Source organism: Drosophila sechellia, chromosome 2L (assembly GCF_004382195.2).
Source record: "Drosophila sechellia strain sech25 chromosome 2L, ASM438219v1, whole genome shotgun sequence".
Lineage (NCBI taxonomy): Eukaryota > Metazoa > Arthropoda > Insecta > Diptera > Drosophilidae > Drosophila > Drosophila sechellia.
The window spans coordinates 19868267-19886967 of NC_045949.1; the positions used below are offsets into that span (position 1 = coordinate 19868267).

General features: G+C 45.7%; 1 protein-coding gene across 4 annotated transcripts in view; it reads left to right on the plus strand.

The window, feature by feature from the left end:
• LOC6618124 (protein spire) overlaps positions 1 to 18701 on the plus strand; it is a 40129-nt gene that overhangs the window by 9820 nt on the left and 11608 nt on the right. For all 4 annotated transcript variants that reach the window (XM_032714056.1, XM_002042386.2, XM_032714054.1 and 1 more), the window contains exons 2-4: positions 840 to 910; positions 16989 to 17106; positions 17526 to 17635. In XM_032714056.1, coding sequence (XP_032569947.1) covers positions 840 to 910; positions 16989 to 17106; positions 17526 to 17635 — 299 coding nt within the window. The remainder of the gene's footprint in view (positions 1 to 839; positions 911 to 16988; positions 17107 to 17525; positions 17636 to 18701) is intronic.

Below are 18701 nucleotides of genomic sequence, written 5' to 3' on the forward strand. Positions count from 1 at the left end.
GTTGGTCAGTCAGTCACGCTTAATAAACTGCAAAGTGGAATTGCTGGGCCATGATATGGGGGTACTGACTGGCCACCCCCCATCAGTCCACCCCTTTCTCCGTGTCTTTATTGTCGCAGCTTGTAATGAAAAGCCGGCCGGTCAGCCAATCAAACCAAAAAAAACCAACTCGAGCACCTTGGCATGAGCGTCGAGTAGCGGCGCTGCTGAGTCAACTTTTTTTTTAGTTCAAAATTGCATTTAATTGTTTAACAAAATGCCAGGCGCGTTATGTGGCTTATAGAGATATGAGTTATAATACAATTGCTCGGCTTGTCCATTGACAATTTTCCGCCCCGCCCCACCCAGTCGCCAGCCAGCAGTCAGCAGTTGCCAGCACCACCTGTCCCAGTCCCGCTCCCAGTACCGCTCCCGTTACCGCTCCCTGTACCGCCGACTCACCGCCAATCCGCCCCGGTATCTGACTGTCTGCACAACAAGTTTATGATTGCTGAACCCGTTTCCAGCACTGGTATTTGTTATTTCTGTTACAATTTCTGCCCGCTTGTCGCCCGTTTTCCCCCGTTTTCCCCGCCTTTCGCCCGTTTTTATGAACTGGGTTTGGCCATCAAGTGCGGAAGTTGCAGAGCTAAGAAAACTAAATTGAGACTCGAAATGTTTGCATATTTTTAAAATGCAATTGGAAAGGTGAACAATGTCTGCTGTTGTTTGGCTTTCTGCTTAATTGCAATTGACTCGTTTATGATTTCCCGCTAACTGTAACCGAATTTATTGATTGCACTTGCACAAAGTCTTTTATTAATTTACAATATTTAATCTCCCATTTGTTTACCCAACAGCGTTCGACAACAGCAATCACCACCACCACCATCACCATCATCACCCGCCGCTCGTCGTCTCGCATAGAAAGGTGAGTCCAACTTCGATTGATTGGGCCAAGAGCATTTCCCGGTGTTCCAATCTTGTTCCCGGGGCTTAAATGGATCGTAAAGCCTTCGGAGATCGTTCACGTGTCGGCGAGTTGTTGACGACTATTAAGTGCCCTCAGATTACTGATTAGAATTACGGCCAGTAAAGTGAACTCAAAATGAGTTCATTTCGTGGTCATGTTGCTGTCTTGTTACGGTTCCGGTTCGGACTTAAATTGAGATCTAATGATTTATGATGGAAGAAATGGGTTCTTACCCCGCAGCGGCGATTTCGAATCAAAGGGGCGGAAGAGTTGAAACAAGAACGGATAAATATATGGGGTCGTAAAGCGCGTTGAGTGTCGCTTAAATAGATTAGATTTTAACTGCACTGCACTAATTAAGCTTAGCTCTCAATCATCCGGCTATACTAGGGTCTTATTAGTATTCTCACGGAATGTTTATCGTCTTTTTAAAAACTAAAGTGAACGCAATTAGAATTAGAAATTTAAATCGGAATGGAAAGGATACTTATAAAGATATAGGACTGCCTATATCTATGACTGACTGCCTAAGCTATGACTGATATCATAGCTTTCCATTGGGTTGTTCGAGAGATTTAGGTGCTGAATCTATCGATTGGTTATCCGAGGTCCTCAGTTTCTCTGCCATGCCCCACTCCCATTTTCAATCAGCCCCCAAGAAATCCCCCACACGAACTCCTATCTCGAAAGGCCCAGAGCTGACATCAAATTGAACAGGCCATAAAACAAAATGAGCTACAACCAGTAAGACAAGCTCCCTAGCATAATGTGTGAAAGTGTTGGCGGCGCAACAGCACCATCAACGATTTTATGGATATTTTAGCAGATGTTCAACACATAGCCGCACATGCGAAAGTGCTGCCCAAATAAAAAAAAAGAGTACCACGAAGAATGCACTGTAAGGCTTTTAGTTCCCATAGGCCAAAAACTCGAGAGCTACAGAAAACTACAGAAATCGAGGCAAAGAGCTGAGGAAATGCGCAGGCGCAACGCCGGAGAATTCACATGGTGATCGTTAGCAACCCTGTGCGGAGGCAGGCTTGGATCTCAGCGAGGTAATTAAATCCGTGAGCAACTGCAGCCACAACAGGGCCAACTGCATTTCGGGCCCAAGAAGATCGTAACATGGAAGCGCCAAGTTTCTCCACGCCTGGAAACTTTAATGTATCTTTTAGTTTGCCCCTCGCTGTTGTTTCCCTTCCCCGGCCACATGCTGCATAATCGTACTACATATATAACATAGATGCCGTTTTCAATTAAGTGTGCTTGCCGTAATGGGTGTGTTTGTGTGGGAAATATGCATGTTTCACCGCTCGATGGAGGTCGTTCCTTGGGTATACTCGCTATATATATATTCATTCTACCCAACTCGCACAAGGCAGCTCCATTGTCTCCGCGCTTCATGGGAAATTCCCGAATGCATTCTTGGAGTTACCTTAAAATTCCTATAATTTACGATCTTAGAAGGCCCTATTTAAGTCGGATAGCACACATTCCTTCATAAATATGAAAAGGTGGAGGAAATTCCCTTGTAAATAAGATAAGGTTCCACTTGCTTACAATAAACATATAATAATTTGTATGCAATCTTATGGCTAAAACAAAAGAGACATGCTCTGTACTATGCAAATGCAGCTAGGTCTTGAAAATGAAGTGGTTTCAATGCCATACTTCCAGCTTAGCTTTATATGCAGTCGCATAAAGATACCTTATGTAAAAGGATCACTAAAAATCGCAGTCAACATAGGAAATATATACCAATTAGCTTGGCCACCCCATCGTGAGCCCCTAAATTGCGATCCACTAAATCAAGAGTCGCGTCAGCGGCCGAAACGAGCTGAAATTGGACAATATTATCCAACAATTGCAAAAATTACCCAGGGGTTGGTTGGTCGCTGCTAAGGTTAGCCCGCCCCCTCAAAACAGAAAGGGGCGTTAAAAGTGCGACTGCAATGCGCAAAAATGTTCATTTGTTTGTTTAAAGCCCCGACAACAATTGAAATTGAGTGGAAAAACAATTGCCGGAGACCGAAGACTTGAGCGTTCAGAGTGACAGCGCGTGCAGTGACATTTTCCGCTCGTAAATGCACTTTGGGTATGTTTGACCTTTGTTTCGGGTCCCCAGTCATTCCCATCGCCAAGTTGGGGTTATGCAATTGCCCAAAGGACAGGCCGAAGCGATGAGATGCGATGCGATGCGGAACTTGTGGCGCCTATCATATGACAAACCAGACATCATCATCATCATTGTCATCATTGCATATTATGCAAAGTACAAAAATCGATGATCACATATACTGGCTAAGCGTGCGAGAGATGGCAAAGAGATATGTTTATGGGTGCAGATACAAATTGCAGCTGAAAGACAGCCCACTAACCGCAGAAGACTTCATCGCATTTCCAGACCCGAACTCGTGATCTGCAGCCAGCTCTGCCTGGCTGTGGCTAGTTGGAACGACTAACAAGCCGACAAAACTGACAAAATGGCTGACTGACTAAGTGACAGGCCGTCTGCCTGGCGGGGATGCGGACTAGGAAGTCGGTTGGCGAATTTCTGCGGTCTGCCCAGCCCACTAAGGTCGCCTAGAAATCTGTTATCCATACCCCTGATAGTGAGTCAATCGGGGATGCGCTTCGCCACACTCCACTGCTCACTGGGCAAACAGCCGAATAAACCTTCGAAAGTATTATACATACCCCCACACCATCCAATTTCTTCCATAAGTCTGGCTAAGGGCTTGGCCAGCTCCATTTGTTGCGCTTGCATTGCCATAAATAGGTTTCCGTAGAGTTGCAAAGTAGGGGCACTTCTGTAATTGGTTTATGGATTTCCGATACTGTTTGGGTGCGCCACCTACCCGAGGGAATCGAAGTCGGAGTCCAAGTCGGAATCGGTGGCTTTGGCGGCTTTTCGGGGCCGCCAAATAGGATAACTTCGCTTGACAGGCAGCTTTAATATTTCCTTTTATTGTGTTATACGGGCGAATTGCCAAATATTCCGAATAGGGCAGGGCATAATTAAGCTGGGCGAGTTTAATGTTGCCGGAAGACGATTTTGGATTAATACGCTTACATTTTCGAAAGGTCATGTTGTGTAACTAGCACCATTTCAATATTTTCCCAACCATTAGATATTTCTAAAAATAAATCTAATTGACTTCATTCACGAGATACAATTAAAAATAGTTCTGGCCAAATAACAAATTACTGTGCTTTGTTTTACAACCCAAGGCTTTTTGCTATCTGGTGACTAAGTATCCCACAATCTAAATCCCTTTAATGGCGCAAGGTTAAGTAATATACTTAATGTGTGCCTTAAAACCCTTGATTATCATCTATTTGCCTCCGTAGCGTATTCTCCCACCTAAAAACCAAATTCATTACACCAAAGAAACAATTATTTGGTTATGAAACCGCTTTCGGCTGTCAGGGCTAAAAGTCTCGTGCAAAGAGTTTTCGTATCTCCAAAATAGATAACCACACGATGTGCAGAAGCCGTGGCCCAAATATCACAGATATCGGGTGACACACACTTCGTAGGCCAGTGTAATTTAATGCGCAACTGACTTCGACTTCATTCTGATTGGGCCGGAAAGCGAGTTTTTAACGCCTGGACATCGATTGGGATAAATATTTTGGGAGTGAAGTCAACGCCGTGCGATGGGCAATTACCAATGCAAACTGCGGTGCGAGATGAAGGTTTGATGATTACGCCGAGCTAATATTAACTCCCAAAAGCGTGCAAATTGTTTACAGTAAATATTGTGCATAAAATAAGGCTCTCGGGTTTCGTTCCTTTCCGCCTCGAAACTCTTTTTTCCTCGTTTTGCTTTGAGAAATTAAACGAAATAAGTCATCGCTTTTTCAGAGCGTGAACAGCTGGCCTACCTGTTCCATTTAACTGGCCCGCCCGTACTTTTATGGGTTCAGTTCGTCCCGGTACATTCGTATGCCTTATGCTCCAGTAGCAACAACATCGGCAGCAACAAGCAACAGTTGCTGCCACTTCCACTTGCAACTTTGGTTGCTGCTGCTGCTCTGCTGTTGCTGCTGCTGCCGTTGGCCAGCTCCAAAAACAATGAGTCGCCTCTGGATGGCGACTTGGTTGAGTGCCTCGCCGTTTGCTGCTTTATGCTTCGTCTGGTTCTCTGGTTTTGGCTCTGGTTCTCTGACTCCGGCTACAACCACGACTCTGGATATGACTAGCTGCTATAGCTACGCATTTATAATAGGCGAAACATGGCGCAGTGGGACGAGAGTGGCTGAAAACCATGCTAACACCTTTAGTGTCCAATGCTAGAGAGTACACATATTGTTTATTCATACAAAAGAAATATTAAAAAAGGCAGAACACTTTTATGTGTAAAATAAGAGCACTTCTGCAGTGGCAATCAATTTCCCGAATTTCCCCTTCAAACCAAACACTTTGTCCCACTGTGCCACTCGACGCCTGTTGCTAGTTCGCCTTGGTGACGGCGCAGACGCATCGCTCCATGGCCCATTGTTCTAGGGAATCAATCAATGGATGGCAGGCACAGCACCAGAACTGCCAAGAGATCGCGTATGGGTATCGTATGGGTATCGCATGGAGATCGCATGGGATGGGGATGATGACCATGTTGATGACGATGACAACGCGCGCACGACGTCAACATAAAAGTGTCGATCAACTAAACGTTCTCGGGCCTGCGGATGAAGACGATGGCCGAAAAGGGAGTGGAATTGGAAATGGTATATATGGGATATGGGATATGGGATACGGAGGAAAAGTTCGAGAGGCAGCCAAGAGGCAAAACTTCATGGCTCGGCGGAGCTGGTGCTACGGGATTGTCTCTGGAGCTGATTCTATGGAGCAATTGTATTCACGAGCGTCTGTAATTGCATGCACCGCCGTGCTTTGCCCATGCCTTTAACATAAATACACTGAGCGAAATTAGAAAAGCTGTTTCGTCACTAGTTTTTTTTACTTCGTCAAGAGAACCGTTTCTTTAGAATTTCCATTTCAAGAATTTGGTATTAACAACCACATTAGTTCAACGGCTTAAATTAAATTTTATTTTCCAATATTTTTAAAACTGCATTTTCTACACACTTCAATCTTTTGGGCGCCTAAACAAACATCAAGCATTTGAATTGAATGCATGTCAATATTTGACGCCTGAGGCCACCTCAACCTCCTCCCCCTCTTCGCTGACCGTTAGGCAAACAATGAACAATTCAAGAACCCAAAATCCACAAGGAGCCCCTCAAGTGGGGGCCACACTCGAAATTAGAATAAATGCAAACGACTAGCACTTGGGATTTCTCTGTGGGAATGAAGCCATAATTCGTGGCTCTCGCTGGACGAAACCCAACCCATTGAAACCCATTTCTGGGGCTGCCAGTTCGTGGCACATGGACGTGATAAAGGACTCATTAAAACATCACTTCAATGGGCCGGGCCAGCAGCCTCCAAAGACGAGATGCAGTTGGGGTCCAGGCCACGGACACGGACACACACAGATACAGATACAGATACAGATACACACCAATGCCAGGCACTCACTTGTTCAATTGCTCTGCCACTTTAAGACCCCCAAAACAACACTCCAAAAGCGAACCAGTCTTTTTTGATACCCTTTGGCTGTTTGGGTGGTAGGAATGGGTGGGCTATTTTAAATGTTACGAAAATTATCAGGTGAGCTCGTTGGGTTTAACCTCCACTCTCTTGAATCTTTTGAAAGCATAGTTGCAAATAATGTTACCTTTGATTAGCGTACCAAATATTCTTTAGAAGCTGAGAAAATAGTTCAAGATCACAGATCATAATTATTGCAATGTAGTTACACAAATAACTGACTGGTCTTCTTAATAGATATATTTTTTCCTGAATGATGAGTATCAGGGATTCGCCAACCTCTTCTATATTTTGTGCCAAATGGAAAGAAGACGCCAAACAAGTTGCTGGTTCACTTGGGAGAGTAACAGTTACTTTTCCAACTTACATATATACACGGATATGTACGTGCGGCGTATACGTATATACCTGTATCTATCTAATTTTTGGGACCTGCCTGCACATAGAGGAGTTGCATTATATCATTATTTGCGTCTACTGTCGTACTTTACTTTTTTACGAAGTTAATTTTGTGTTCACCATAGCATATCGTCGCGATCGAACACTCAACGAGTGCAGACGTGCCTGCGGGCCGCGAGTTATCTGTGTTGTTCACATAGAGCCCGCATTTTAGCAATTTAACACAGCAGCACCCACGTGCAGTGGTTGGTACACCGACCAGCTGTACCCAGACACCGTCCCCCCCCTCCCCCCCCCACGATCCATCCCCCCTCATCATGGATTGGCAGGCCACCCCCTGCGCCCACAAGCCAGGGAAATCAACCCCCTGCAAGAAGGCCCGCAGAGTAAGGGAACCCAGCCCGAGCAGCGACTCCAGCACCTCGCATTCGGAGCCTGGCAAGCGCAAACCTGTGAGCAAACCCACGCCCAACATCAGCGCAGCCTATCGTCGAAGGCTGGCAAACAGAATTGCCATTCTCTCGAACGAAGAGGACGGCAATGACGACGACGAACAAGGCATCCAAGACGGAGAACCTGGACCTGCTGCCACCAAAACCCCGGGCAAACCCAAGACTACTCTCAGGACTTTCAAGCCACCACCAATCTTCATACCGGATGTGACCAATATCAAGGCTCTCACTAATAGCATTGCTGGAGTACTTGGCAATGATGTGGAGTTCACACTGAAAATGGCAAGCAACAACAACGTTCGCGTGATGACCCCGGACAAGGAAAGCTTCTCCGCCCTGAAGGACTTCTTGGCCAAGTCCAATAAAAGGTTTCAAACCTTCCAGCCCCGAGACGAACGTGCCTATAGAGTAGTCATCAAAGGTCTTCACTACTCAACGGACCCAGAGGAAATTCGGGATGGGCTAAACCGTCACGGACACAAGGTCAGAGACCTCTACAACCCCACCCAAAGAAGTACCAAAAAGCCACTTAACATATTTTTCGCCAATCTCGAGCCGGCCAAGAACAACAAGGAGGCCTATAAAGTTACGCGACTTTGCAGATCAGTGGTGACAATCGAGCCACCGATAAAGTTTAATGACGTGCCGCAATGCTATCGCTGTCAGGCATTTGGACATACCCAACGGTACTGCCACCTAGAACACAGGTGTGTCAAGTGCGGAGACAGCCACCCAACCGTTGAGTGTAAAAATAATAATAAGCCGGCCCATTGCTTGCACTGCGAAGGACCGCATGCAGCCTCATATAAAGGTTGTCCCGCATATAAGAAGGCCAAAAGCATGCTCGCTCCAAAGCTGGCTTCAGCCCCACGCGCCCATTACACTGTGAGCAGCAGCAAGGTTACTCCTAACGTTAGTTTTGCCAACGCTGTCAAGCAGGCAACTGATGAGACACATGCCATCCCTCATACTCAGGCCAATTTTGACAACCTGATGGAAACAATAATGGGCAGAATGGAAGCCATGTTTGAAAAAATGATGGAGAAGGCGATGAGTCAAACGAATCAGATGATGGAGAAGGTAATGAGTCAAATGAATCAGATGATGGCAACCGTCTGTAAGTCCCTATGCAATCAGCACTAGACATAACCATCTGGAACGCAAACGGCCTGATCAACAACAGGCCAGAGGTCGAGCTTTATTGCAAGACCAACCAAGCAGATATTCTCCTCATATCCGAAACCCATTTTTCAGACAGGTCCTACTTCACCTTAAGGGGGTATGACCTCGTGTCAGCCATCCACCCTAATGGTTCAGCACGCGGCGGCGCCGCCATCCTTATTCGCAGCAGCATCAAATTCGACACCCAACCACCAATTCAAGAGGATTGGGTGCAATGCGCCCGAATATCGGTAAGCACCACCCACGGAGACATTACCTTAGCTGCTGCCTACTGCCCACCCAGATTTAGAGCCACGGACGATTGCTTCTCTTCGCTTTTGGACAGCCTCGGCCCCAAATTCGTCATAGGAGGTGACTTTAACGCCAAGCACACTTGGTGGGGTTCCAGAGTATGCAATCCAAAAGGACGCGCGCTATGCAGGCAGGTTCTCTCCCGCAACCTCAATTGCCACGGAACTGGGACGCCAACATACTGGCCCACTGACCCTGCAAAAACTCCAGACATCTTGGACTTTGCGATCTCTGGCGGCCTGGACCCGGCAAGAATCCAGACCAGGGAGGTGGAAGACCTTCTCTCGGACCATAGTGCCATTGCCGTTTCGGTCTACGCCTCAGCCATGTTGAGATCCGCGGGTAAAAAGTTAATCTTCAAAACGTCCGACATCAGCAAATACCACCACTGGCTGAACAACTCGACAGTCACTAATCCACCATTGGATACCCCTGAACTTATAGATGCGGCCGTTGTGAACCTCACCTCGCAAATTCAGGAGGCAGCAACTTATGCTGCTCCAAGGTTCTCTAACCAAACGAGGGACAGAAGTAGAGACGTCCACTTTTGGAATCATCGGGTTAATGAGCTCAAGTCAGAGAAAAGGCGTCTCCGACGGGTTTGGTTCCTCTCCAGGAACCCTAGAGACAAAACAGCTCTCAACAGAGCCACCAAGGAGCTGAAGGAAACTCTGGTCAGGCTAAGGAAGGAGGCCCTCGACAGCTTTGTTGGTAATCTCGCGCCGGGTGATCCCCACCACAACCTGTGGAATGTTACCAAGCGCATCAAGAGGCCACTGAAGAGGATCCCGCCCATCAGAAGACAAGACAACTCATGGTGCAGAACTGAGACCGAAAGAGCCAACGCATTCGCCGAGCACTTGGAGGAAGTCTTCACACCAGCCAATCGATGTTCCCCAAATGAAGCAGCCGAAACAGCCAGGCTCCTGTCAGAACCTCTCTTTGACTCCGAGTCGATACCCCAGGCCACGGAAGAGGAAATCAGCAATTTAATAGCGGCAATGGGTAACCACAAGGCTCCAGGCGATGATGCCATCAATGCCATTGCTTTAAAGCTCCTCCCCCCTATTAGCAAGTCACTAATCACGACCATAATAAATAAGTGCTTGCAATTGGGGCACTTCCCTTCATCATGGAAACGCGCCGAAGTAGTTATGATCCTGAAGCCTGGTAAACACGAAGCCAATCCCGCCTCCTACCGCCCGATCAGCCTACTACCAGTACTCTCCAAGATACTCGAAAGAGTATTTTTGACCAGAGTATTGCCGGTGATTGAGGAGGCTGGTCTGATCCCTGATCACCAGTTTGGCTTTAGGCGCCGCCACGGGACACCAGAGCAAGGCCACCGAGTAGCGCAATATATCCTGGACGCCTTTGAGAATAAGAAATACTGCCTAGCAGTAATGCTGGACATTAAGCAAGCCTTTGATCGTGTTTGGCACCCCGGTCTCCTCCTAAAGCTCAAAAACGGCCTGCCCCAGCCATATTTCAAGTTCTTAAAATCGTTCCTGGAGGGCAGAAGATTCGCCGTCAGGTGTGGAGAAGCGCGCTCAGACGTCAAAGAAGCCCGTGCAGGAGTTCCCCAAGGAAGCGTTCTCGGTCCGCTCCTCTACAACGCGTATTCGGCTGACCTGCCGGTGATACCGAGCCAGTACATTATGGCAGCCACTTACGCCGATGATACTGCGTTCCTAACAACAGCAGATACCCCAGCAGAGGCCTCCCAGACTATGCAGGAGCAACTAGATCTACTGAACACGTGGCACACGAGATGGAATATATCGGTAAACAGCGACAAGTCAACCGCTACCACCTTCGCAACTAGACGCGGCACTTGCCCACCAGTCAGTTTCAACGGGTTCCCAATCCCAGAGGTAGCCAATCCAAATTATCTTGGCTTTACACTGGACAGGAGACTTACATGAGACCACACCTGCTAAAGAAGCGGAAACAGGCGGAGAACCGAGTCCGTGAATTCTACTGGCTGATGGGCAGACAATCTAAGCTACCGACTTCCACTAAGCTCCTTATCTACAAAGCGATCATAAGGCCAATCTGGACGTATGGCATTCAACTGTGGGGCACTGCATCGAAAAGTAACATCAACATTATCCAGACATTCGAAAACAAAACGCTCCGCACAGTCACAAACGCTCACCCTTTCCACGATAATGCCACTATACACGAGGTCCTCAGCTTCCCCTGGGTGAAGGATGAGATTAAGAAAAGCAGCAGGCAGTACATGCAGAGGCTTCAAGACCACCCAAACAACCTGGCACAAGACCTGCTGGACACCAGTCAACGCACCAGGAGGCTGCACCGATCACACACTTTGGACCTCTCTGGGATTAGACACGCAAATTAAATTAAATTATATACATACATTATTATATACATCATACATACAATATCGACAGTTATTGTATAGTTTCGCAACAATTTATGTAATCAATTAATTCTCTACCGTTAAGTTTAGTCATCAAATTTAATGATTGTCCGCGAAGGACAGTTTTAAATTAATATATCCAAAAAAAAAAAAAAAAAAAAAAAAAAAAAACGAGTTGGTCCCGGCACTAGCCATTCTATTCTGTTTGCCAGCTCCGACTTCTCTTGGCCAGGCTCGATTCATAGGCACACTTGCAATTTAGTGGCATTAGGGGTGTAGTGGTTGCCATAACCGCTGCACAGGGAGAAATAAATTGAACTTAAGATCAGATATGTTTTATGCACTGAAAAGGAAGTGGTAGTATTCACTTCGAAAATTCAATCATACATACATTTCTATCCTCACCCTCAATCTGTATATTTGTGACTCGTGGTTTAGATGTTACCATTTTTCGTGTTTTATGTCGCAGATAATGGCAATATTATAAAGATGTTAAGCCCGTTTTTATGACCGATTTTGGCCGTATATTTTCGCGACGTGTTCGCGGTCGTTTGATTTAGAGGGGCAGTTGAGTTCAGAGCGGTTCGGCTGAGTTCTGCAGTCATGTGCGAGTATTTCAATTTCTGTTTTGGTCCGCCGGTGGTAATACGTACGGTACTTGAGCCAATTACCCAATTAAACGCCAGCGTTTTGTGCTATCTCATCGTCGCCATCAGTACCAGTATGATCACCACCCCCTTCTGGATGCCCCCATCCTCAACCTGATCCGCAGATGCCCAAATATTGATATATGGCGTTTTGTAGGCTACGGCCCCTTGGCAGTTCTTTGATTCGGAGTCATGTTCTAGAGGCGAGTACAATTAGCGTTTTGTTTCGGGTTCCGTTATAATGCTGTTAGGGATTACGCCCCACCTCGCTCCCCAAAATCCGAAAACTCGTTTATCGATTACTATCGATGCGTTGTCCGTCGGTCTGTTGTGACGGTGGGATCTTGGGTCTCAGTTTTTGATATTGACGGCCGATCTGCTGCTTATTGCTGCCCATTGATTGCTGTAGGGCTTTGATCGCAATCTCCGATCTCTCCTTCTAAGCCTGTCTTCAAAAGAGGCTCAGTCTGCTGTCTGCTGTCTGTGTGCTCGAGAAGTCTTTTCTAGGTGGCCTGGTCCGATCTTGGAGAGATCAGAGAACTTACCGGAACTGCACTAAGCGTTTTGATTGAGGCATTCGACGGTCGATGTTGATGGATGGGTTGGGTAAACTGGGGAATTGGCGAAATAGGTTCCCATGGATACATGAGCGCACGAAGGCGAGTAGCAAATGGCTCTAATCTCCAAGACTGTCCACTGAGAAGAATAACTAAATCCTAAATCCTAATGTTATTATTTGGATTTTCAAATATTTATTTTTACAAGAATTAAAACGAATTCATTCGATCGCGCTCAATGAGTCATAATATGCCAGTTGCTCTAGGGGCTTCCCGGTATCTCGCGCTGTGCCCCACATTCTCAACTCCATAATTGCCTTATCAGTTCGCAAAAGATCGCATACTTGCCTCTTTCGTCCACTTTTCAGGCCAAAAGCCAGTTGTATATGTATTTATGGTATCAACAAAGAAAGAAAATAATGGGAAATTATTGTTATTCACAATTTTAGACGTTGCGAATCGTGTGAATTACCGTTTTCTACATGAACATAAACAATAATTGTAGCACCAGCATAGTTATATCTTGTACATAGATTTATATACATTTATATACATAGGTATATATAGAAAATTAACCCAGTTCGCACGTCTATGCCGAAACAAACAAAAGTTTGCGAGGCAAACGAGTTGCTGGCAACAAAAGACAAGAAAACGACAAAAGCAGCAGACTCACCTGAAATCCACAAGGCAACATGCACCTCAAAAATGGGGTGGGCGAAAGGGGAAATGTGGGCGGGCGGGGGAGCCACCTGCCTGATAATCATTTCCCCTGCTAATTGCAGGCGGTCTTGGTAAAATGTGCAAATATTATTTCAAGACAGTTACAAATACCGAGCCGCACTTAAGTCCCCGCTCATATTCACACTACCACTCGCATTCACATTCACATTCGTTTCGATTCTCATTCCCATTCACTTTCCCCTGCTTTTTTGAGTGTGGCGACGACACCTTGCTGATAAGCTGAGAACGCAATTATTAGATGACATGCGACTTGTGTGGTGCACTGTAAAAATTAGTATACAATTTATTATGGGCCTATAAACAAAACCTAATGAATTACAGAATATTACTTTAAAAAATAAAATAAATAAACATATTTCTCGAAATATTTCTGCTTAGAATACCAAACCTTTCCCCCTGTGTACCGCTCATATTCATATTTCTCTCTGGGCTGTTCGAGTCTTGTCTTGAATTTGGGTCAAACATGCATACTCATTGGCCTCCCCTGCCATCTCCTTATCACAAATGATCCCCCATGCCCACCTGTCGCCCCTGTCATCCATCTCGGATGCCTGGCAGAGAAACTGGAAAATCTAAAATTGTATAACCTGCTCCCAGCCGGCCGAGATGTGGTTTGGTTTCCTTCAACCCACTGGCCTGTGGGCCATAGTGGGTCTTGGTCGCAGGCAGGCAGTTGGTCCCGTGTATCTCACAGTATCTGCGGCCATAAATTTCAGCCACTTTGATCTTGCCACATCGAATGTAAAGTGCTTAATGGGCCCGAAACAGTTGACCGGGCTTAGCAAACAAAAATAGGAGAACGAGGAGCAAAAAGCGAGCCTTTTGTGTGCGTGGCACAAAATTGCATTGTAATTTACAAAAATATTTCCAGTTCTCATTGTCTCTTTCTGCGGCTTTTTATTTATTTTACTTATTCTTGTTTTTGTGAGCTCTGTTCCCTAGAGATTTTAATCGTTGTCGCCAGCGTCGCCTTGTCAACGTTGTTCAGCCCCCCAATCCCTCCTAGAAAAACGAAAAAAGAGTTCCGACCGTTTTATGCTGCTTTACATTGGCGTCGCATTTTTTGCCGCTGTTGCTGTTGCAGTTGCAGTTGCAGTTGCTGCTGCGATGTTGCTGCTGCCAACATTGATCACGACTGACCAGATAGCCTGGAGAAGTGGCCAAGTCGAGAGCTACTTGTGCGCCGGCTGCCGATTGTCGTTTGCCTATATATATGCTACATCCCTCTATATATATACGTATTTATACACGGCATTCTTTCTATGGAAACAATTGCATAAAATGTGAATCCTGATAGCGACAGAAAAAAGTCGAAGCCAGCCTCTAGGAAATGGTCAAGTCAAGTGGGTAGATCACAGAAAACAGTAGGAGATCGCAGACTCGAGACCGCAGAGGAATGGACGCGAGCAAGGAGTGGGGGCAGATGGCCAGACAAGGAGTTTATGATTCCCCCAGATGCTTAGGAGACAATGGGTAGTCATAATGGAGGATGCAAGAGGTCCGCACATAAATATATCAGAGTGTAGTGCACGAAAGTTTCTTCTCTGGTCTTGTCTCGAGATATTTTAGAACTATTAGATATCCTAGTAACAGTTTTCCTGTCTAAAATGTATCTATAAGGATAACTTCTGCGAAAATAGGATTTTTAAATAGTTCTTGTCTCTTTACTTCCAAAAGAGTCCAACCTTTCAAAGACTCTGATGATCGATTTGACCTTTTGTTAATTTATTTTCATACACTTGAACGGACAGTTGGCAATTACAGCTGCGCCCCCAAGTGCATTCAAATATTCACACCTCACCAGACTTCAGACTACTTCCCTGCCCCGATTCGAGTCGCCTGACTCAGCAGCTCCTGCTTATAAAACAATGTCCAAACTGGCCCAAAAAAAAAAGGAAATAGCCAGGCAGTAGCCGATGAGACCCAACAAAGCAAGTACAGTAAATCCTCGTTGTTGAGGTGAGGCTAAAGGTTAAACTGACTAGATTGACAACGATGGGAGGTGGAGTGGGTGGCGTGGAGACCCTTTGTTCGCCGAAAACCGAAATGGAACTTTGGCAACTGGCTTACTATATAATTGCCGCATTGCATGTCCGTGGTTTCAACTTTGATATTAGCCCGAGTTCGGGGAGCAGTTTATTTTAGTTGTTGTTTTTCGCTGAGAATCGTCGGATTGGGAACAGGCGCACCCTCGACAAAGACAGTCTCACTTATTTAGACTGGAGGTATATGCAAAGTGGGGAAAGAAATAGCCACGAAGCGGTTGCCTTTGGCATATTACACTTTGCCTCACCACGGTTTACCGTCCACAATGCACATTCCGAATCCAAAGATATTCCCAGTTCTGTTCTCCCTGCTAATTGCATGGGAAAATTCACATGGTTCCTGCTTAAAAGTCGCCTGATTTGTGCCTATATAGGCTGTCATTATGCTCTTAATTGCTGGGCGTGATCATTAGTTGGCGACCTCGCCTTCTCTCAGCCCAATGATGCCAATTTCTATCAATTTTAATAGGCCTTTTCCCTCAGGAACTTCTTTAAGTATGAGAACTTTCCAAAAGTCTTAAAAAAAATCTATAAACTTAATCATTTATTGCATTTCTGGCATTTATGTCATCTAATATTGATGTGGCATTAAACGATATAACACCAAATAGCATTTGCTATTTTACAATCTGATTGTTAGTATTTGTTCGGTCTTTGGATTTGTTTTTCCACCACTTCACTTTACCATATATCCCACTAGCGCTCACTTGACTTCCACCTCTTCCATAATTTTCCCATTAATTATGTCTCTCAACCTTCAACGCCTGCAACTGCAACTGCAACTGCAGCGGTGCAACAGGCATTGCAGCTGCAATTCTTCGGCAAATGATGTAAGGGTCTCCTACTCCACGGAGGGGCAAAAACGCTGGAAGCGTTTAGCTGACATTTGTTGTCAACCTCTTCAGTGGTGCAGAGCCCCGGGTGGAAATGCCACTCGGCACTGCATCCACTGCTTCCACTGCACAGCTGTCACAATGTTTTATCATTTAATTTCCACGATAAAAACAAATCCATGTGAACGTGGTTGAGAAAATGTGCCATAATGTGCATAAAGTGTGTGGGCGGCGCCGGCAGCCCACGCGCAGATTTGGATGCGGATCGAGATTGAGATTGAGATTGAGCTTGGGCCGGCGATGAAGGTGAAGATGAAGATGAAGACGGGCTCACTGGCTGGGCTTAAAATAACGCCACCGAAATATTATTTAACGGCTTTGGCTTCTTCGGTTTGGATGTTCGGATGTTTGGATGCTTTAACACCTTGTAGCTTTTTCGGCAAGTGATTTCGCCAACGCCAAAGTGAAAGTGAAACAACAGCTGACACTGCACTTGGCTGTTTGAAGTTGGCGCTGCTCGTTGCTTGCTGCACCTGAACTCTACAACTTCCCGAACACCAATTACATATAAATATATATGTATATGTATACAGATATATATATATATATATTTTCTGCTTTCCAACGAAGCTCCGTCAACTTCAAACTCCAATTAGAGTGTCGGTTTAATGAACTGCTGTCTGAACAAGGCACACGGAATCCCCGACTCGCAGACTTCAGGGCTTCGGGGGGTTAACTGCATTACACGCTGCACAATTTTTTATGGCTCATCGGCCTTAACCTTCGGCCCCAACCTCAACTGCATTTTGCTGGCGGCATGGCATGCCATTTTTTCATAGCCCTCTAATTATTATATTTAATATTTGTCCGTTTAATCCCATTGCAGATTATCAGCGAACTGGCGGAAATCGTCTACACTGCGTTGGATTACAACCTGCCGGAGGACGAGGAGTGCCAAGTGTCACAGGAGCTGGAGAATCTGTTCAACTTTATGACAGCAGATGGTGAGTATGGTTTCTCGGGAATAATCTATAGCTTTGACACACAATCATCTATGTATATTGAAGTCAAGCTTTAAGTGTTTTGAGATAAAAGTACATTCAGTATTGACACTATTTTCTTCAAATTGTGAAATCGCGTTGTGCTCGTTTCTTTGTGACTCAGATATATACCATATAGCTTAGAACAGCAATTAAATCTCTCAATAAAGTTCCCAATCTGAGCTCGGTTTTTTTTATATTTAAGCAGGGACTTTCTTAAACCAAAAGCCCCGTTTATCGGGCTCCACGAGCGAAAACAAGATGAAGGTTGAGTGAGGCGGCGTGCCATGAATCACGTATTCTTTGTGATACACTTAATAAAAATAATTATAATACAATAAACTCCGAACCTTATAGAGCTGATTGGATCTTGTTCGTTGCAGAGACAGACGATGATTGCATTGACGAGGGCATCGACGAGGGCGACAAGCGCTGGGACGACGAATCCGAGGAGGAGCGCAACGATACCAAAGAACTAGAGCACATAATCGAGGTGGGTTTCCAATTCGAGTCGATCGTATCTGACATTTGCAATCGGGTCGTGGCATGATGTGCCAAAAACCAGGCACCCAAACCAAATCAAACCAATGCAAATTCGAACTGCGATCCAAGGGTGAGTCAGACTCTTTTGGGGGTGCGCCAAGATCTGACCTTTTGACCAGGCGCTCAGTCGCTCTATTTGCCTGCTCTTAACATATTGTGTATAAATCTGTACGGAGCCAATGCATCGATATTCATCGGTGGGAAAACTTGTTTGGCTCACGTTACAGTTAACCAAAGCACAGAAAGAAATTTACAATCCAAACTCGCGAAATTAGTCTAGAAAATGATAAAATAAATATATTTTTAATTAGGGACCGGGTTCATATGTTAATTATCTCAGACCATATTCTATTTCTAACGAGTTAGGCGTAAGATCAAGGTCTCCAGTTCTCAATATCAATGCAACCATATTTCTTTCTGTGCAGAAATCAAAGTATCTGGCGGATACTTGTTGTGCGCGTATCTGTATCGCGGCTAACCGCAAACAAGCCGATTTAGTCCGGGTTCTAGTCGGATACCTAGCTTATGATGCCCGGTCGAGCGAGCGAGTGGAAAACAATTTCAATTGCGGCTCGATTGCATCGATATTAAATAACCGAAATAACCATAAAACCAAACGCTTTCGTAATCGAAGGAAATCAGCCGCAGATCTGTAAATCAGAAATCTAAATCTGAATCTGAATTTGAAACCGCCTACCTGCCGCAGTTGATTGCGCTTGGGGAATGCTTCCGCGTTCTGCGGCAGCCAGCGAATCATCTGCCGCGCCATTCGCTCCACCGGAGATCCATTGGAGGCGCACACGAGGATCCACGATTTGGGGCGAGTGGGGCGTGTGATGAACCTCACACCGTTGCTGATTGAGCCGGTGTCTTTGGTTCCTCGGTTCTGTCTGAGTGCTCCCCGGGCGGGGCGGGGCTGGGTGGTTCTTGTCTAATGAGCCACTTTATGGAATTGACACATTGCTGTCAGGCAACAGCGAGCAGCGAGTGGATCCCTGATCTTTTTCCACCTGCCT